Source organism: Heterocephalus glaber, unplaced genomic scaffold (genome assembly GCF_053883595.1).
Source record: "Heterocephalus glaber isolate CG9 unplaced genomic scaffold, H.glaber_assembly_v1.0 deba00001141, whole genome shotgun sequence".
NCBI lineage: Eukaryota > Metazoa > Chordata > Mammalia > Rodentia > Bathyergidae > Heterocephalus > Heterocephalus glaber.
Genome location: NW_028258201.1, coordinates 203,832 through 224,439, shown reverse-complemented (window position 1 = coordinate 224,439; position 20,608 = coordinate 203,832). Strand labels below are relative to the sequence as shown.

Genomic DNA, 20,608 nt, shown 5'->3' with positions numbered 1-20,608 from the left:
ACTTGTTTATGTGTCTTCTCATTTTTGATGAGGAGGGGGTTGTGCGTGTGTGTGCTGCTGGCGCCTGCGTGGCTCATCTCATCTGCACTGGGAGCAGTGGTTTGGTGGCCCAGAAGCCTCCTCCTCTGTGCTGGGAGCAGTGGCATGGCAGCCTGGAAGCCTCCTCTGTGCTGGGAGTGGTGGTATGGTGGCCTAGAAGCCTCCTCCTCTGTGCTCGATTTGACAATTTCTTGTAACATTTTTGTCAAGGTATGAGTACTAACTTGAGCCTCAGCCTGCTTTAGCAACATCCATAGTAGCTGCACTTATTTATGTTCTTCTACTGACAGGTTCTGCCCCATTCTCCCAGCTAAAAGACTATCTGAGGTGCCAAGTGCTTACCTTTCACTTGCTCTTGGACATCTTCAATTTTGTCCCTTGGAGTCCCTGGTCACCTCATGTCTTGGTCCCACTTGGATGGGTCTTCCCTTTCTGGCCTTAATTAGCCCATGTTCAGGTGCCAGTTACTGGGGGGGCTAATCAGACCCCCAGCTGGCTGTGCAGGGCAGAATGGTGAGGAATAAAGAAAAAGAAAGACAACTTTGAAGGTACAAGGGGACTGGAAAGTCAATGCCTTAGGTTAGACAAAAGACTTCTCAGTTGACCGATACTTATTTAGGTAGTGTACTCAAGCAGGTGGGGTAGCAATGGTGTCATGGAACAGTGGCAGTGGTCAAAGCAGGCTAGTAAAAAGAGGAACAAAGAATAGGGAACAGGTTAATAAAGAACCTGTTTTATCCCCAGCAAGACATTTAAGTCTGCTGGGTTGTTTCAAGGAGTCACAGTGTTCCAGAATCATGGAAAGAAATGTATGGAGACAAAGAATTTGGGTAAAAAAACAAAGCCTTTACTTGCAAGCCGGCAGGATTGCCAAAAACTCGTCTGATCAATGTCCGCCCCATCCTTTGTTTTAACATTTCCTTTTATATCTTCTTTTAGCCATTACCTCATTCCTGGTGGTCTTAGTAAAATTTCTGTTTCTCTTTTTCAACTAGTTCCTGTTAATGGTTACAGTCAGAGACATATAACAAACAGATGGTGCTTAAAACACATGCATTGAAACTACCCAAACATTACTACTTTGCTTTTCTCCAGGTTAAATGTTATCTACAGCTAGGTTACAGGTCAAAGGGTCAGTTAGCCATCACCTTAATCAACAAGAGTTATGGGAAAGGTAAATCTTAAAGGAACGCATTACTTACTCTACTTCAGCTACCTTAATAACTAACCTATAGTTTAAGTTTCCTCTATCAACAGCATCCCCGACAGCTGTTATCTCTTCCTCAAGTGCCGTGGTTCTGGGGTCTTCCTGCCATGACCAGATGGGAAGAGAGCAGTCTTGCTCATACCCTTCAGTCCACAGGGCAAGGTGCACACTGGTCTCAGAACTGCAGAGCCCCGTTTTGCATTATGCTCCTTGACAATGAGGTCACTTTCCTCAACACATATGAATGGTTAGTCTCTTCTTGCTCATTACTAACCTTACCCTGGTCACTGAGGGGAAATATCAACACATAGAATGCCTTTAAAGAGCCCTCAGAATGAACTTAGGAGTCGAGCAATCTGTCAGAGCAGATTTGCAGTCCCTTTGTAACCTCTCTTTGGTGTTGTTGAGGAAAGGCCTAAACAGACCCCTGGAGGTCACAGGTGGGCAACATCTTGTTAGTTATACTCTAGCTTTGTTTTTAGATCACACCTCAGACGTGTGTGTTATGATGGGAATAACCGAGTAGGTTACCTTTCAGGGATTTGAAGCCACTTTGCTGAAAACATTGATTCTTCTTCACTTGGGCCTGCAGTTGTCTGATGGGTGACTGGAATATGACTCCAGTGCTTGGCCTTTCTACCTTCATGCTGTGTCTGACCATGTTGTGTTCCCTCAACCTTTATATCACATTCTACTCAGCCGGGCAGACCTGTCGATCACTGGAGATGCGGTTTGCCCAAAGCTGTAATACACAGTTAACTGGACCTAGACTTGTGTAGTCTCCTCATTCAAAGCTAAAGACACAGCCAGTCACCCCTGACCAGAAATGCCAGACCATGACAGGAGTGTGAAGAGGTGGGTGTGGATTACTGAATGATTCTCAGATAGATGTGAATATCCCTCCCTTCACTGGCCTGTCTTTCCCTCGTCATAATGCTAAAACTCATGCCCACAAGAGGGATTTGTGTGCTGTTTTTGAACATGACTATCTGCCCTGGCACATGTCAAACTGCAGGTGACCAAAGCCTCACTCCTATGTGCTCAGATGTCACAATTTTTCTGCCTTGACTCCCAGTCCCTAGCACTGGAGGTCGAATCCCGTGGCCTTCTACAGCTGAGCTGCACCCCATTCCTTTTTACTTTGGTATAGGGTCTTGCTTGAATGTAAGAAAAAGAAAAAGTGGTCCATTTTTCAAGATAAAATAATAAAACTCTGAGTAAAAAATTACTGGCAGTTTTCTAACTGCCTGACAGAGCCCATGCACTTGTACAGTCTCTGGGGAAGCAGGACCCGGTAGGAAAGATAAAAATAAGGAGTTAGAGAGCCTTGGTAGCAAGGTGTGGTGGTGCACACCTGTAACCCCAGCCCTCAGGAGGCTGAGGCAGGAGGATGGCCATAAGTTCCAGGCCAGCCTGGGCTACATGGTGAGTTCAAGGCCAGCCTGAATTATATAGTGGGACCCTGTCTCAGAGAGAGAGACAGAGAAGGTAGGCACAAGTGCAGTAATCACAGTGCAGTCCAAGGTCACCTAAAACATCTGCTTTTCAGAAAGTCCCAGAATAAAACATGGACAACACTATTTTAAAAAACCCAAACTCAAACTGGGACGCATAGGCGCCGCCTACAGTTCTCAGCCAATGAAAAACGTGGGGATGGGCCTGCGTGCTGGGGCTGGACCGCGCTGCTTTGAGCACTGGGTGTGCGTGGCTGACAGCGTGCCTGCGTCCAGGCCTTCCTCGCTCCGTTCTTGCTTCCGGAACCCATTTTTGCGGGGTTTGGTCAAGTGAACACAATTAGGGACTCACATTTCTCACATTAAATTCCCAGGCTGCCCTCAAACATGCACTCCGCCTCCCTCAGCCTCCCACGTAGCTGGGGGTCACAGACTTGTTGCTCCTGCTTAAATGTGGTCCCCACACCGACCTCAGGGGTGTAGCCGGAGGAGTCCCACGCCCCGCAACTTCTCCTTTCCTCCTCCTCTTCATCTGTCTCCCCCACCCACTCCTGATTCCATTTTCCTCTGGGAAAAAAAGCCCTTAATAGAGTCCCGTCTGGAACTTTCTTCTGGCTTCTTGTTGATTTCTGACTAAAGAGCCTGGGGTTTGCAACACCATGACCTTTAAAATCTCTCTAAGTTTTAAAAATATCTTGTAGGCATTTTTTTTTATTGGGATTGCATGTTGATTTATAGGTTACTTGATTTTACTTATCAATGTATAGGAATTTATTATAAATTCTGAGTTTTAATCATAAACTAACCAGGTAGACAGCACATACCAATCTACAGATTAAAAACTCGATTGAAACTAAACCTCCTGGAGTTCTTTTGTGTGGTATAAGACTGGATCAGTGGCAGACCCCCACAGAGAGCCTTAAACCCGCCAGGTCAGAAATTCTCCAGCTCACCCCTTCCCCTCTAATTGTCATGCTGCCTCTAAATGACATCTCGTCTCCATGTAAGACTGGTGGATTCCAGGCTCTGCATTTTGTTTCACTAATTTGATCTGTTTGTCTACTTTTGTAGCAATACCACACTTTTCTAATTGCTATAAATATTTAATAAGTCATGCTAGCTGGGAGGACAATACTCCTCTGTTTTGTTTTCTTTTTCACAAGTGCCTTGTGTCTTTTGGGTCCCGGGCTCTTCTAACTTTAGACGGTGTCAAGCTTTACAGACACATGCAAAAATATTCATTATTGGCTAATAATTAGAATTATTATATGGGATTTATAAATGAATGGTGAATTACTATAATTTAACTTTTTAGAATTTATGTCTTCTTTTAGGTTCCATTTCCCATCTTTCGTTTTTTGGGGTTTTTTTTTTTTTGGTACCGGGGATCGAACTCGGGTCCTTGCGCTTGCACAGCAGGCGGTGAGACCACTGAGCTAAATCCCCGGCCCCATTTCCCATCTTTTGACAGATTTATTCTTAAGTTCCTTAGGTTTTTGTGGGGGCTTTTAACCCCATAAAAGAACATGTCACTGTTACATTTTCTAATTGGTTATCCTGCACTCTAAGAGAGGTTGACTTCTATTACAGATCTTCATCGAGTGACTTTTTTATTAGTTCTAATAATGTCCCTGGATCTTATTGAGTTATCTATAGGAAAATCTGAGGCACTTTGACATAGAAGCAAATGTACCTTTTACATGCCCATCCCCAAGCTGTTACTTATTTCTCATTGTGTTAACTAGGACCATGGTACAAAGTTAAACACTAGGATTAGTGTGGCCACTATTGTCTAGTTCCTGAATTTAATTTTAACTCTTTAACCATTAGATGTGATGTTTCAGTAAAACCCCTTTGTGGATTAAGGTGGTTTCCAGTTTCAGGCTTTGAAATAGATGGGCAGGTGTGGTGTTAGGCCCCTGGAAACCCTGCTACTTACGGAGCTGAAGCAGGAGGAGCACACATTTGAGACCAGCTTGGGCAATAAGGTGAGACCTTGCCTCAAAAAGAAGTTTGAAAACTTGCCTGAGTCTTTAATCTCTGTGAGTTGGGTTCCTGTGGCAGACCCTGGCAGCACCCCGCTTCCAGCTGCCAGCTTGGGCACTCTTGGTGGAAGGGCTTCCGGTGACAGTGCCAGGACACTCGCAGCCCTTGGAAGCAGCACTGGCCTGTGCCTGAGGCTTTGCTACCTTGTCACCTCCCTTGGGTGTGGGCGGCTGTGGTCCCCAGAGCTGCCCACAGAGATCGAGCTCCAGTGGACCCCACAAAACCCTCCTGGTTGACAGCTTTTGTGGGCTTTTTTCCTTTTACTGTGTCACATCCTAATTTTTTCCCTACAGTTATTTCCTAGAATCACTTTCAAAATGAACTGCCTGCTCTCCAATCATTTCTTCAGTCTCTGTTTCTGGTGGAAGCCAGGTTTTAAGACATCTCATCATCGGATTTTCCAGATTTGTCAATTTCTCTTGCATTGCAGTTTGTCTTGGGCATTTTGCCTGCAATATGCCTTATTCTTGCACATGAACTTCTAGGGTTGACTGATTCTGCTCTACTACATGTTTTGTTTTTTATTTCTGTAGAAGGCTGATTTTTAAAATGTCAATAAATGGGACTGTTTCATTTTTCTAAAACTGAACTCAAGTAGCATAAGAAATTCCATTTCCACTCCGTTTCAGAAAACATTTAATCTTGGCACATTGAGGTAACTAGAGTTCATCTTGGTAAAAAGGTTTCTCACAACTGTTTAGTTCCAATGTCATCTCCTGTCTCAGTGGTTCTGCAAGCTGGAATCCTGACAGAAGGGAGGCTGGTGCGACACTGGAGGAGGGAGGGTTTGTGGTGTACAGTCCCAGTGTGCCTCTGCCCCTCAGGGCCTTGGACAGAGCCTCTCATCCCCTCAGGTGAGGCGAGGCTCCTCTGGATCTGCTTCCCACTGCTGTGTGCTCCTGCCCCTTCTCTTAGGCATCCTAACTGTGTGCGAAGCAGCTCTGCTCACTTCCTCATCTACAGCCAGTTTTTATGACTCTGCTTGCAAGTCTGGAACTCTGGGGCTAACGCACAATAGCACTTCTGCTTCAAGACCTCAGCTCTTGATACTGCAGGCATCTTTGCTGTAGACCACTAGACCACTAAGAGCGTAACATATGCATCCAGGCTAGCAGATGAATGACGCAAGGATAGCAATAATAATTCTAGGAGAGTAAAACACATCTGGGCCACTATCCACCCTCCTTCTTTATGTCTAACCACACACACACCTGAAGTTGTCAGCATCTGTCTGGACACCCTTGTCTGAAATGCTCCAGCAGGGTTCAGATGAGCATTTCCCTTCTGTCTGCTTATTTGCCCAACCTTGTTGAAATACCAGTGTTCTTTGAAAATATTTGCTTACCATTTTTCACTTTTTTTTTTGGTACCAGGGGATCGAACTCAGGACCTTATGCTTAGGAGGCAGGTGCAGTGCCACTGAGCTAAATCCCTGGTCCTGCTTACCATTTTTGAAGACACCCGTTTATTTTTGTTAATGCTGTATAGAAGAAGCGCTTAATATGGAATGGAAAATGTGGGACTGAATCTCAGCTCTGTCTTTTTAGCTGGATGAGTGGGAACAGTGTGTGACTCTCCAAGCCTGTGGTTCTGTGTGTGGAGCAGCATCACCTCTCCTGGGAAATTGGCTAAAATGTAAACGACCAGGTCCATCCTGCACCTATTGAAACAGAAAGTTGGTGCTGAGGCTCAGCAGATCTGTTTTAACAGCCTGCCAGGTGACTCTGAAGCATACTCTGTTTCCTGGAGAATGGATAGAGATAATTTCCTACAGGTGAGACTTAGACAAGGAAATACATACAAAAGAAATCTGGAAATCAGGAAATAGTTTCAGGGGCTGAGCAGACATGAGATGATGGGAAGTGGTGGAGGAAACAACCATTCTTTCTAATGGCATTCAAATCATCATTATTTTTTAAAATCACCTATCCACCAAATAAAACCTGTCTAAAAGTTAAATTTTGCCTCCAAGAGCCAGCATTTTAAGACAGGCACAAACTACAAACTTCATGCAAATGTCCAACTGCTTTAATTTGACCTTAAAGCAAACAAACAGAAAGGCTTGGAGGTATAATATTCCTGCAAGTTGTTGGCTTCCAACAATTGCTATAATTAGGGCACCATCTAATTAGCTTCCCAAACTGGATGCCTCTGAGAATGAAAGAAAGTGTTATTAATGTTTGCACAAGGACAGAGGTGAACGCACTGTCCCAGGCACAGCCCCAGCTCGGCTCATGAAATCACCCACATCCCCATTTACCCCGGGTCAAGACCCAATGAAAATGAATGGCGTGCTTCTGGGTGGGGATGGAGAGCAAACGCTGGAGAGAGGAGAGGCAAGAGGAGTTGGAGAAAGGGGGAGCACTCTTTTCTCTCGAGATGAGAAGGAAGTAGGAAAAACGAAGACAGAAACATGGTGAGCTACAGAAGGAAATATCAGTCATAGGAAGTACTGGTTGGTATTTTCCTAGATAGGACAAAAGTCATAAGGCACAGCGAGTCGGGGACCAGAAAAGTGCCAAGAAGGAGACAGAAATATGCACACACCAAACAAAGAAGGGCAATGCTGAGGGCAGTCACGGAGACACCAGAGTGTTAAGGCACAGAGGGAAATCCCAGCAGAAGACAGACAGCCACGGGTGCTATAAAGGATCTACCAGGTCAAAACAATGTACAAGAAGAGAGGAAGTGTCTTGCTTCTCCCAGTGGACGGGGAGTTCCTCGTGAGGGGGATGGCTAATTTTCTTCCTGACTGGAAATTTCCTGCTGTGGGTCTTATAGTCAGATCTAAAATGTCACCCACAAGACGTAGTTGTTGAAGGCATGGATCCCATGCAGCAGTGTTTAGAGGTGGGGCTTTGGGAATGTGACTGCATGCATGCTCCCAGCTCCTCAGTGTATGAAACCAGTGGTGGATTCACAATCTAATGGCATTGCTGAGGGTGATGGTGACTTGCAGCCTAGTCAGGGGAACAGGTCATAGGGGTATGCTCTGGAGAGCCATGTCTCCACCCCTCGCCTTCCTCTTTGGCTCCCCACTCTCTGTTTCTGGTTGCTATGAGGTGAGTGACTTGGCTATACCATCCCATCCATCACCACATGCACTGCCTCACCACAGGCCCAGAAACCAGGGAGCAGCTGCCCATGGACTGGAACCTCCAACACCGTGAGCCAAAGTAAAACTTTCCTCCTTTAAGTTGTCACAGCAACAGAAAGCTGACTGACATAGTAGGTGAGTCTGTCTTCCATATTTTCACAAAATCCTTCAAACCCAAGTTAGAGAAGTCTTCCTTCCTTCTTTTCCATTTGCTCCCCCGAAGTTTAGGCTCTGCTTATGAGATGCCCAGAACATCTCTGGTGAGCTACCGTACTTCCCCAAATAAGACTGGATCATATGGTAATTTTTGCCCCAAAAGACACAATAGGGCTTATTTTCAGGGATGCCAATATTTCATGTACCACAACCTACATGTATCCAATACAGCCCTGCCATCTTCTTCTAGAACATCACCATGATCTCCAAACCCGAATTTCAGCCTGGATTTTCTTTCGACTCCATTTCCTGTAGAACCTCTGGCCCAATCTCTCATGTCCAACCATAGAGCTCTCCTTAAATGAGCACTTCTTGTCCATGTAGCCTGCTTATAATGCACTGGCAGCACAGCTGTCAGTGATTTTACCCCATGAATTCTTCACCCAAGTCGCGACCTCTTGCAGCTTAGGGTTCACAAAGTTTCTATTTAAATAGTGTTGACTGAAGACTTAAGAGACAGGAGAGGCAACAAAAATGATGCCAGTTAAGAATGAAGGTCCAGGGCCGGGGATTTAGCTCAGGGGTTCCGCTGCCTGCTGCGCAAGCACAAAGACCCGAGTTTGATCCCCGGTACCAAACAAAAAAAAAGAAAAAAGAATGATGGTCCACACAAAAGCGACAAAAAATTGCAGGCACCAAAATTCAGAAAATGTTTATTTCACACAAGTGCATTAAGTGTGTCTGTTATAATACACAGTGTATTGAATTATTAAGATTCATGTCAAACAATCTCATCTATTTATCAAGTGTGCATGTTATTCACATGTTGTGTCTGTACTCTGGTCATGCAGCAATAATTCTTGAGTTTACCTCTTGTGCCTGCTTGGCTATTTACAAATACTTAATTATAGTTTTATTATTATTTATTTAAGTGTTAATGATTATCATTTAAGTATCAAGGTGTTTGCTTTGGTTTGTTTGGGTTTTTTTGAGACAGAGTCTCACTATGTAGCCCTGCCTGGCCTCGAACTCGCTGTGATCCTCCTGCGTCAGCCTCTCCAGTGCCAGGATCACAGGTGTGCGCCACCACACCTGGTGGTTCAAGTATTTTAAGTATTATTTATATTTAATTACTAATGTGCCCATCTGGCTGCTGATCTCAGCTGGGACTTATTTTGGGGGTAGGGCTGCTATGATGAACATCCTGAAAATCACACCAAGGCCTGTTTTCTGGTTAGGTCTTGTTTTCGAGGAGTTACAGCCGCTGTGACCTTCTGGGAAGCATTAGCCTCTGCATTCCTTACCTGAAGCTGACAGGAAGTCACCTTCAAGTGGGCTTTGGTGCCCTGGTCCTTTGGGTCTGTCAATTGCCTCATGAACATTTCTTTACTTAGTCCAAAGCTCCGGAGCACTTGCCCTGTTTTATAAGCAGCACACACGTTCAAGCACACACTGGCCCTCCAAAGGTGGCAGGGTAGACAGGACTGCCCACCCGTTTCCCTCTACAGTGCCCCTGCATTTGAATCTTTACTCTTTTCCGTTGTTTGCTTACTTTCTTTTCCCTCCTTGTTTCCCTCCTCCCGCTCCTCCAACGTGAAGAATCTTTTCCCCCTGCTCCTGTTTCCTCTTCCTGCCCGGCAGAGCTCGCGTCCACGCAGCCTCCCTGGCTCTCTGCCGCGAAGCTGCCCAGCCCCTCAGTCTCGGCAGGGAGACTGGGAGGAGCTGCTGCCCACCTGGTTAGAAACCTGGGGGGCCCTCCTGCCCTTTCCCTCCCTCCCTGCAGATCAGCCGCGGGGCGATGCTCAGCAAGGCATTTGGTATAAGCCTAACACTTTCAAAGACTGAGTAGAGTGGGCTAGGAGGAGTTGGGGGCCACCCTCTCCTCCCTGTGTCCCTTTCCCTTGTCCCTAGACCTGAGTGGCGGTTGAGAGGCTCAGGATCCCCGTGGAATTTGATCCCCTGTGGCAGGTTTGGAGGAGGAGAGCATGTCCTGCTGTTGCGGCTCCGCTGGCCGGATGCGAATGTGCAGCGCGGGACGCGCTGCATCTGCGCGCTGAGCTGCAGCCGGACTCTCTCAAGACGCTCAGGGGCTCCCTCAGGTCCCGGCAGCGGACGCCGCCCAGACGGCTGCCCGGCGAGGGCCCCTTGACGGCGGAGTTGCAGCCGGCTGGCAGCCTCCTATCGTCGCTGGTTAGGGCCCCAAGAACCTGGTGGGAAGACCGTCTCAGTCGTCTCCCTCAGCCCAGCGCCGTCCAGCACAAACACATCGGCCTCACTCGTGTGTAACTCAGCAATAGGAAGTGAGGGCCAGGGATGTAGCTCAGCGGCACTACGTCGTCGGGCCGGCAAGCGCAAGGTCCTGAGTTAGAGTCCCTGTACCAAAACCCAAACCAAAACAGAAACAGAAATAAGAAGTGGGCTGCCGGTGTAAATCCTAAATATGAAGTACAGGGCCGGGGATGTAGCTCAGTGGTTCTGCCGCCTGCCTCGAAAGTGCAAGGTTCCTAGTTTGATCCCCGGTACCAAAAAAAAAAAAAAAAGAAAAGAAAAAAAGAAAGAAATACAAAGTAGACCACATGTATAAATCAGAAATATGAAATGGGTCATGTGTTTAATTTAAAATATAATGTGAGCCACAATAATGTGATTCAGAAATACACTGCAAGCCACATACGTAATTTAAATTTTTTTCTGGTAGCCACAATAAAAAGATAGAAAGGAAGTGGTGAAATAATTTTAGTAAACTATTTTATGTAACTCAATATATCCAAAGGTCATCAATTTCACCCTGTACCCACTATTTTTAAAATATTGCTGGGAGTAGTGGCACACGCTTGCAATCCCAGCACTCAGGAGACTGAACTACGGGCTATCTCAGTAAGTGTTTTTAAATATTAGTGATATATTCTGTTATGAGTTTGTTTGTTTTTTGTTTTTGAGACAGGGTCTCACTACGTATCCCAGGCTGGCCCCAAACTTTCAATGATCTTCCTGCCTCAGCCTCCCGAGTGCTGGGATTACAGGCATGCACCACCATGACCTGCTAGTTCTTAATTTATGAGTTAGAGAAAACTCACTTTAAGACGTGGTTCCTCGTTGCTCCAGCCATGTTTGAGGTGTCGGTACCATGTTTGGTGCCACCACATTGGACAGTACAGGTGTGGTGGTGCACAAAGCAAGCTGAGCTGGTCTCCCCTGCACGCATCCCAGCCCCACCAGGTCAAGAGTCTTTCTTTTAAGAAACACCCTGTAAAGCCTCTCCAGCCTTCCATACATTCTGCTTGCAAGGCTCCCCAGGTTCAGTGAAATGAATGTCATCTTCCGAATCTTATTTTCCTCTCCTCCTCTTTGCTTGGATTCTCTGCCGGTCTAATCCATTCACTGTCCACCTGGTGTCGGGCGCTTCTGGAGCTCCCCTCCAGGGTGGGTGGGAGGCGAGGTGGGGAAGTGGAGACCCCCAGCCAGGGGTCTGTGATGCAGCCAAGCCCTGAGGCTGTGCCATCTCTTTCTCTTCTAGGACATTAGGTTATACTGTGCAGTTATGACAGGCTGTCCCACACTATGCCTACCTATTCGTTTGTGGCTGCAGCACACTTCGCATTCCCCCAAATGCTCTGCACATTCTGACTCCGCAATCCACTAACCAGGCTGTGGGTGCAGAAGGCCTGAGCCAAAAACCTTAGCATGTGGGCCACTTGGTGAAGAAAACAGCTGTTTCTCTAGCTTCCTGGTTCTTCAGCAGTCTTCAATTTCCTGGCGCCTCCTGTGTGTCCCCTTGCTTCACTGGGTGGTTCCAAGTTCCCTACTCCATCTCCCTTCTCCCCTGCTGTTAGGGTAAACTGAGGCATGCCCGAGACCACCAGAGCAGGCAAAAATGAAGCAACAAGCTAGGTTTTATTTCCAGCTTGGGTGCAGGCTAGTCAAGGGTGACAAAGCCATTGACCCTGGGGGCTTGGGTGAGGGGAAACTTTATAGGGGACTTTGGGTAGGGGAGGGGTGCTGCCAGGAGGAGTGGAAATTTTTGTCCTGGAGTGGAGGAAGTCTTTTGATCTAGGGTGGAGGGCGTCTGGTGGTCTCCAGGGGTATCTAGGCCCGCAGATGTTGCTGCATGGGTCAAGCTGCTTTTCTCGAACCCAACTTAGCTTCCTGTTATCCTTTGCATCTTGCAGGATGTGTAACTGCATTGTCTGGCAAGTTTTCTCTTCCACCTGGGGGGGGGGGGTCTGACACCTGCTCTCTCTTTCCTCCATCTCTCCAGCTGTTCTAACTTTCACTTCCATGTCTCCTCTTCCCTGGCCCCATTTCCCTAGCTCTGGCCTCTCATTCCCAGTTCACCCACACACGCGCCCCCCTTTCCATGTCACTGTCCACATCCATGTCCTCCCTTCCCCTCAGCCCCAGCTCAGCTGTGTCTTTGTAAGAGTCAAGGGTTTCAATTCCTTGACTCAGAGTTGATTCCTCCAGATCTGGAGAAGAAACTCAAGGAAAGGAAATCAAGGCATGATGCCATCACAGAGAGCCTGAAGAAATGCAGAGGTAAGGAAGCAGCCGGGCTGTCGCCTTCTCTATTCATGTACCTCTAGCGGCTTCTCTCCCTGTCACCCCAAGAAACTGAAGTGAAACTCATCTGTGCCAGTAATAACCGCCGGGCCCTTCTGATGCCAGGCCCTGGTGAGCACTGTCCAAGCATCACTATGTCCCTTTTCAGGCATTTCTTCCTTTTGTCTTCATTGTGTGTTACTTTTTTGCCTCCTTGACTCAAAAAAAAAAAACTAAAAAAAAATCCACAGCAGGGATCCTGGACTTGTGCTTCTAGTGCTGTTGGGGCCCAGGGAGGGGCTGTCAGACAGTGCTGTTGGAGGAAGCAGGCTCCACCTCCCTGGGCCTGGCGGTGTGTTGCAGGGCAAGGGGCTCTTCCTTCACTGAAAGTCAATGACATTTGGGGGAAACCTCTTGAGGAAACAGAAATCAGCAAGAGCACAAATGAATGACCGGTACTTTCTATGTCCAGCAGATATTTTTCAAAAACTTGTCTAGGTTTACAGCTAGGAAGCAGGGTTGGCATCTGTAAGGGCTCCCTTCACAGCAGCGCTGGGCACGAAGACAGCTCACAGAGTCTTCCAGAACTATCTGGAAATGTCATGGAGTCCCATACCCCTCATGTACAAGCACCTCCCATGCCTGTGGGAGGAGGACCTGGCAACGCCCCAGACCTCGCCCCTTCGTCCAGGGGTCTTCACACTGCAGACGCAAACCTGGAAGTGTTTTCGTTTTGCTTTTAACTTTGCTGATTGAGCTCTTTGTTTCCAGCAGTAACTGCTCTGCTTTGTCCAGGTCTCTCATCCCATTGAGAATAACCTCAGCCAACCCGGAACTCTGCAGTCACTGCAGGGCTGAAAGAGTCTAGCTGCTGTTTAGAATTTCAAGGAAGAGAGATCCTTGTCCCTCTACTCCAGAACAGGGCAGGTTTAGGAGTGGGGAGATAGCATGGTCTGTTCTGTCTCCTCTCTCTCTCACACACACACACTCACACACGCAGGCATAATCCCCAATTCCCACCTGGCCCTGTTAAAGCCCAAGGAATGAGAACAGAGGGCTGGCAGGGCGTCCTTTAGGCTGCAGGTCCTGTCATCCCCACAGTTCTCTCTCCTGAGGGTGGTTGCTCCATCAGCAGATGACTAAAGGGCCTAGTAGGTGAAGAGCCCAGCCAATGCCTCCTCTGGCTTTAAGTTTCAGAGCCCTCGTATGAGGGTTGCTGATCCCCCATGTGTGTACCCCAGGCTGGGCTACTGGCTCTCAGGAAGCTGCCTGTGATCCTGCCTCTACTGACCACTGGGCCATTGCATGCCCTCCAGGAGCCGAAGGCTCTGCTGGGAGGCACAGGGGCCTGGAGGAAACCCCCCATCTGGGGCTGCAAACTACAGCTTTCCACCCAGACCAGTGCCCTGATGGGAAATCCAGGCCACTCTCCCCAGCTTTGGAAGGAGAGAAGGGGCACTGAGCTTCTGCCCCATGGCGCTTGTCCTGCCCCTAAGTCCTCTTCCACAGGAAGAAGGGTGGGATTGTGAGCCACACACAGGAGCGAGCAGTCTCAGGATTTCTTCCTTGCTTGTTAGGTGAACAAGGGGCTAGATGTGTGCTGCCCAAGCCACACGTGCCCCTGGGCCCTGCAATGTAGCTCATCCGAACTCAGACTCGCTGTAAGTGAAAAATACACGTCAGTTCCGCAGGACTGGGTAAGAAAAGAGACAGGAATATGGATATACCTCTCCCTGAGGAAGAGGATCACACAGTTTGAGCCCAGCCTGGGCAACTTAGTGAGACCCTGTCTCAAAGGATGGAGGGAGGGATGCAGCTCAGTGTGAAGGCCTTAGTTTCAATCCTCAGTACCACAAAAAAAGGATGTAAAATATAGCAATATCTTCTTTAATATAGGGTCTGTCTATGTTGTCCAGGCTGGTCTCAAGCTGGGGCTCAAATGATCCTTCCACCTCAACCTGAGTAGTGGGACTACAGGGCCCTGCCACCATGCTCGATAACAGTAATTTTTTAATTCTACATGTTGAAATGACAATATTTTAAAAAATATTGACTGTAACAAAATATATAATGCAAATTAATTTTACCTTTTTTTTTTGCTTTTTGAATGTGACTACTAGAAAATTTAAAACTGTTCACATTTGTGTCTACTGTTGTGTTTCTACCAGACAGTGCTGGACTAGAACCACTATAGGGAAGTGGAAAGGCCTCTCGATGTGTTTGTTCCTCCTTGGCATAGCAGGCGTATGAGGAACAAGTCCAGCTCCCCTCTCCCAGGCATTTCAAATCAGCGCCGTGCTGCGCAGTCCTGGTTTCCTTGCTTAACCCTTCTAGGCTCTCTATTTCCTCCCATGCTCTACTTCCAGACAACCTCCAGGCTGACAGGAAGAAAGACTGAATCAGGCTCCTCAATGGCATGGATGGAAATGCTGCGAAGAGCTCTAAGTGGGGACTGATGGCTGCTTGCTGCCATTAGGGGAAAGTAAGAAACACAAAGCTGGAGAATCCTCTCTTTACAGGAACGCAGACCCTATGTGGGTAAATGGCCACTGAGCCAACTGAGGATGGGCTCATGTGGATTTATTTTATTATTTGAAACTCAGGTAATTCCTGAAATTTAAAAGTATTCTAAAGTAGTAGAAATAGATAAATTTATTTTTTCATTGCTCAGAGATAGAGGGAAAATTGAGACAAGGAGAAGGAGCCGGTCAGTCTCTGAGGTTGGTATAAGCTGACCTACCGGGTACCAGGTGCAGCTAGCTCTCTGGCCAACCCCTCCCTGCGGGGTCAGGACAGCCGAAAGGTGGAGTCCCAGGGTCATGTGGAAGTCATCAAAGATGGCTCTGGCAGCACAGGACTCTGGCTCACTATGTGGGCATCTGGTGTGGATCTGACACAGTATTTCAAAACATGAAGGGCAGGGGATTTAGCTCAGTGGCACCGCACCTACCTTACCTAAGGTTCAATACCTGGTACCAAAAAATAAAACAAAACTAAAAACCCCACCAGAACAAGTTCCAAGGTCAACGTTACTATCAGCAATTTACCGTGAGGCCCTGGAACCTCAGGAAGGAGAGGTATGTGTCCCCGGCCACGTGACTTAAGTGAAAGACAGAATCAGAACTTGTTTCTCCAAAGCCACAGCGCAGGATTTAGGGCTCCGTTCCATCCGCGTTTCCCCACAAGGGGCCTACTGCTGCCTGGAGAGGATGCCTTTGCTGTGCCCTGAGACTCAGTCTGCCCGCTGAGAGTCCTGCAGCAGCACAGTCCCAGCACTCTGGGCCAGGAGGGGCCCCTTCCCCGGGGGGGGGGGGCTTCTGTTGCCAAGAGAAACCAATCCCTTTCTCTTCCCCACGGATGACCCAGAACCACTGACGGTCGTTAGGGACGAGGACAACGTGTTTGCTTTTAATGCGCAGCCTGTGGTTATCAAGGCCAAGACTTGTTTTCTCTGCCAGTTAGAGAAGGCTTATCCGGAGTCACCCTCCCCAGCAGGGCCCGCGTGGACACTGGCTCCCCTGTCGGGCGGGGAGAGGCGGACCACATGGAGGACCAGGCGAGAAGGCACCGAACCGGCCCTTGGGGGAAGCCTGGGGAGCGGGCTGCAGAATGGACTCCCTGACCTGGGGCCCCGCTCCCTGGCCTAAGTTAGGTGGAATGAACAACTGTTCTCACTTCCCACCTGAGATGAAGGAGCATGGAAAGAGCGGGGGGGGGGGGTGGCATTCGGACACTGGAGCAGGACCGGGGTGGGGTAGGGAGTGGACGCCAGTTCGTGGAGACTTCGCTGCTCGGGCAGATGTGGGGTGTCAGGCCGTGTCTCACCCGTGTCCTCTGCTCCCCAGCGACCCCCTCGCCAGGAAACCCCGGCCCTCACACGCTTACCACTGCCACAGGTTAGTCTCGGGCGCTGGAGGAGCCCTGGTGCCCGGTGCCCCTCGCCGTCTCCTCTGTGCTGCCCTCTCCCTCAAAGGCTCCGGAACAACCAAGCGAGGGTCACCAAACCGCTAGCCCTCGATTCCGCTCGCGCCTGTCCCGGCGTCCTTGGCTGAGAAAGCGTCCGGCGCCGCGCTTCCCGCAGGCGGAGCCTGCTCGGACCGGGAGCTGGGGGCCCACCAGGAGCTGCAGGTGGCGCCGAGTGGTGGCTGAGGGCGAGCGGACCGTGCGCCTGGAGACGGGCGTGGGGTGGAGACCACGGGATGGCGGGCACGTTCCTGGGCCAAACCCGGGGACCGGGCTCCTCCCGCCGCCTTGGCCGAGGCGCCCCTGGTGGACGAAGGCGCTCACCACACCTGTCTCCCCGCGGTTTCCGACTCGGGCCCACCGCACCCCGCTTCTGAACAAGCACTGAGGTGAGTCAGGCCCGCCTGCCACGATCCTAGGCGCTCCACGAGCCTGACACTCAGCATCTCACATCCCCACCTCCTCCATTTCTCCCAGTCCTCTATCCACGAAGGGAACAGTAACATCAAAGCAACGATGGAAATCCGATACAAATCCGAAGGTGGAATGCGGTCCCCATGCCTAAAGCTGCAAGAGAGACCGGAGCCACAGCTGCTCGGCCGAGTGAAAGGGGGACGGCTCGTCCGGCCTTCGTACCCTGACCCTCCGTCGGGATCCTACGGGCGTGCGGGAGCGGGGCCTGCAGGAGCCGCGCAGCCTTCCCTCCGCACCCCAACTCCCTTCCCCTCTCAAGTTTGAGGCTCACTTTGGAAACTTACCTGAGCTCAGAAAGTCTGAGCCTCGACCGACCTCGCATTATCCCGACGCCGGCTTCGGTTAGGTGTGGGGGTCAGGGCCACGGGACACGGGGAAGAAAAGCTGATCTACCTTTGGGGGCTGCAGCGACCCCACCTCCACCGTGGGGCGGCCCCTCTGCGCCCAAGAACAGCACACAGCGACGCCAGGGCCCTGGTGCAGCGCCTGGACCGCGGGGAGCTGGACCCGCCCGGCCTGGGGCGCAGCAGGGAGCTCAGAAGCAGGCCGCCGACTCAGGCCGTGCCTCTCCTTCCTCCCACGGCCCCAGGGACCCTGCACGCGGCCACGGCTCACCCAGACCTCATCCTTTAGAGGCTGTAAAGACGCTGACGCCGGCCTTCGACCCGCGGGATACTGGGGATGCGGACAAGCCCGCCGACGCCGAAAGCTCCCAGCCCTCAGCTGCGCATCACGCTCGCCGGTGGCTCCTCGGGCCTCAGCCGCGCCTGGGGCGGAACTCGTGGGCCAGGGGCGGGGCTCGCGGGTCCGGGGGTGGGGCTCGGGGCGGGGATCGAGGGCCGGGGCGGGGCCTGCGCGCTGGGCGTGGCTCATGCTGGGCCGCGGTGGAGCTGGGCGCTTCTCCCACTGAGGTCTAGCTCTGGGTGCTGCGCGTCGCCGGCTCCGAGTGCCCGGTCGCAGGGGGCCCTCCGGGTCAGGCCGAACAGGTAGCCCCTGTGTGGACCAGGACGGTGGAGAGAGGGTCCACGACGCCTCCACGCGCGCGCATGTCCAGTCCTTCCGCGCCTGCCTCTGGCCGAGTCGCTTCTCTCCGGTGCGGGCTGCCGGGCCCAGTGTCCATTCTCCTCTCGGTTTCAGCCTGCTGAGCCAGAAGGAAAACAGGACACACAGGAGGCTGAGCCTAAGGCGTTCAGACCGCCTTGCAGAAGGGCCCCTGGGTTGACAGGGCGCCCTGTCCCCGCCCCACCCAGGACCTGAAGGCGACCCGGCCCGCTGGGCCTCCCCTCTCCGGATCCGATCGGAATCCGTGCCGCGGGGCTTCCTCTCCAGGCGGCTCAGCTGACCCATCCCCGCACGGGTTGCAGAGAAGGACTATCTGTATTTATTCCAGGATGACTTCCAAGGACTGTGGCTCAGGGAGAAAAGGTGGGAGCCACATACACAGTGTGCTGCATTTCACGTAAGGAAAAGAGGAAAATAAATCTGCATGTTTGTTTCCTTATTTTTTTTAGGTAGGAGGATAAACTAAAACCTAATAAAAAGTTATATGGAGGGGCTGGCATGTTAGCTTAGTGGCACCGTGCCTGCCTTCCAAATACAAGGTCCTGAGTTCAATCCCTGGTACCAAACCAAAAAAATAGTTATATGGGGAGGTAAAGCTAGATGGAAGGAATGGGAATTAATCTGTCCTAAATATTCTCAAATTTTGTACATTTGATTTGACACCATTAAATATTTTACATCATTATAAAACAATTAAACAAGACAAAAATGAGCCCACTTATGTAACTGGCAGCTTATACATCAGAGGAGTTATTTTAAAATGCAATAATCTGACTATATCTTTAGCAGGATATATGCCAAGGACAAAAAAAATTGCAAATAAATCTTAGCTTTTCAGTTATATTGGTAACAATAACATTAATATTGTTATCCTGATGCTGTTAGAATAACAGGCTGTGTGTATACATACATGGTAGGCCTGCCTCCCAAGTGCAAGGTCCTGAGTTTGATCCCCAGTACTGCAAAAACAAAACAAAAAGCCCCCACACATGTGGTAGGACAAGACAAGTAATCATGTTAGTGTTACTAGGAACCAAGATTTTCAACCTAAAAGACTAGATTTTTCTCTTATGTGACTTAAGAGAAATACACACATAGTAATTCTCAAATTGAGTTGGAAAATCAATATAAACGTTTGCTATATTTTCTCTTAAAATAATAAAATTTATTTCTTAGCTTTGCCCACAGACAAAGCCCAAGATCAGCAGCTCACAGATCTCGTCAGAATCACTTCAGCACATGGGGGTGCATCTGAAGTCCGTTTGGGAAAATCACTGGACCTCAGATAGATTTGGGTGGGGAGGAACATGAACCAAAGGCAGTGGTCAATTGTTCAGATTCTGGTTTGAGCAAATTAATCATAAATTTTTTAAAGTATGAGGCAAAACACAAATTGTACATTTATGTTGAAGAATCACTCATCTTCTATGGGAGGAGGGGGAAGAAGAGGGTCTTCCAGAGCAGAGTAGAGTTAATATTTGGTAGAAGTCTGACAGAGGGGCTGAAAAGACTTTGATTATCACCAAAGCCTGGTTTTAATATGGAGCAGAAAGAGATGCAGTCAATCCTCTTCAAAGACAAATCTGTCCTCAATTTCTGTTACTCATCCCCAGAAACCAGAGTTCATCCCAGGACCATAGCATCCTCCCCAAACCCTCACAGGGGCAACAAAAGTCTCGATCATCTGTAGTATTGCTGTTTGAGGGCTCCAAGATCAACTCAAACAGCGAGCCCTGTCTCCTGGCACTCCTGAGAAACACAAGGGGTAAAGGGCTTGGAAACAGCCCACCGGGCGCCAAAGTGACAGGGTGCGTGACCCACGGTTGGCACAAAGTTCGAGGTCACTGGGGCCCTTGGTCCCTCCCCAGCCTGCTGGGCGGAGCAGCAGGGCCGGCTCAGCTGCATCCCAGGCGGGCGGGGAGTCATGGTCAGTGCTGGCCCGGCTCCCCGGTCCAGTTACCCTGGTCGTCAGGGTGACCCCACCGATTACATAAGCAGCCTAGGCTTGAGGACCAGGGCTGAGCTCGCTGCCCTGCCCATGTAGGGAGCCCGGATCCCCTGCACGGTCCTGGGCCTGAGCTAAGCCTTTACTCAGTGGTTTCCCAATGGTACTCTACCCACTCCTCACAAGCTTGGGAAGAACAGTATCATCACATTCTCATGTTCCAGAGGTGGCACAGATGTTCAGACTCATCATTTAACCCAAAGCATATGCAAAAGTCATCTTGAAAAGATAAAATCCCGTAAAAATAAACGACAGGATGGTTTTAGCAAAAATAACATCGCCAGGGTATCACTCCAGGGCCCCCCCCCCCCCCCCCCGTCTCCCATTTCCAGTCCCCAGGACGCTGTAACACAAAGTTATGCAAACCGAGCAGCTTCAAACAACAGAAACATTTGCACAGTTCTGGAAGCTGGAAGTCTGAGCCTAAGATGTCGGCAGGGTCTGGGAGAGAGTTCTTCCCTCTGCTGTGGTGATCCTTGGCATCTAGACATGTCACTCTAGTCTTGCCCTCTCCCTTGTGTCTTTCTATTCAAATTTCCCTCTTCTTATAAGGACACCAATCATAT

The 20,608-nt window shown here is 49.6% G+C and overlaps 2 protein-coding genes across 4 annotated transcripts in view; both read right to left on the bottom strand.

The window, feature by feature from the left end:
* Trim40 (tripartite motif containing 40) overlaps positions 1–17,297 on the bottom strand; it is a 33,331-nt gene extending 16,034 nt beyond the window's left edge. Inside the window, exons 1-3 of the mRNA XM_087210374.1 lie at positions 17,260–17,297; positions 16,544–16,706; positions 10,081–10,206 (exon numbers count right to left, since the gene is read on the bottom strand). Coding sequence (XP_087066500.1) covers positions 10,081–10,206; positions 16,544–16,706; positions 17,260–17,297 — 327 coding nt within the window. The remainder of the gene's footprint in view (positions 1–10,080; positions 10,207–16,543; positions 16,707–17,259) is intronic.
* Positions 10,579–18,584, bottom strand: LOC101716134 (uncharacterized). Of its 3 annotated transcripts, none has more exons than XM_087210386.1 (4): positions 17,260–18,584; positions 15,586–16,706; positions 15,279–15,428; positions 10,579–14,197 (listed from the first exon to the last, which is right to left on the bottom strand). In XM_087210386.1, exon 1 carries the CDS (start codon positions 18,320–18,322, stop codon positions 17,318–17,320), a length of 1,005 nt encoding a protein of 334 aa, XP_087066512.1. In that variant the 5' UTR covers positions 18,323–18,584; the 3' UTR covers positions 10,579–14,197; positions 15,279–15,428; positions 15,586–16,706; positions 17,260–17,317. The 3 variants fall into 3 exon arrangements, with proteins under 3 accessions (XP_087066512.1, XP_087066513.1, XP_087066511.1); XM_087210387.1 differs by having other exon boundaries at positions 15,586–15,738; positions 16,424–18,581; XM_087210385.1 differs by having other exon boundaries at positions 15,586–18,581.
* Positions 18,585–20,608: the final 2,024 nt, after the last annotated feature.

What these genes read in the sequence shown, in the direction of transcription:
- LOC101716134 (XM_087210386.1), bottom strand. Translation starts at nt 18,322, where the DNA reads ATGGGTCAGCTGAGCCGCCTGGAGAGGAAGCCCCGCGGCACGGATTCC.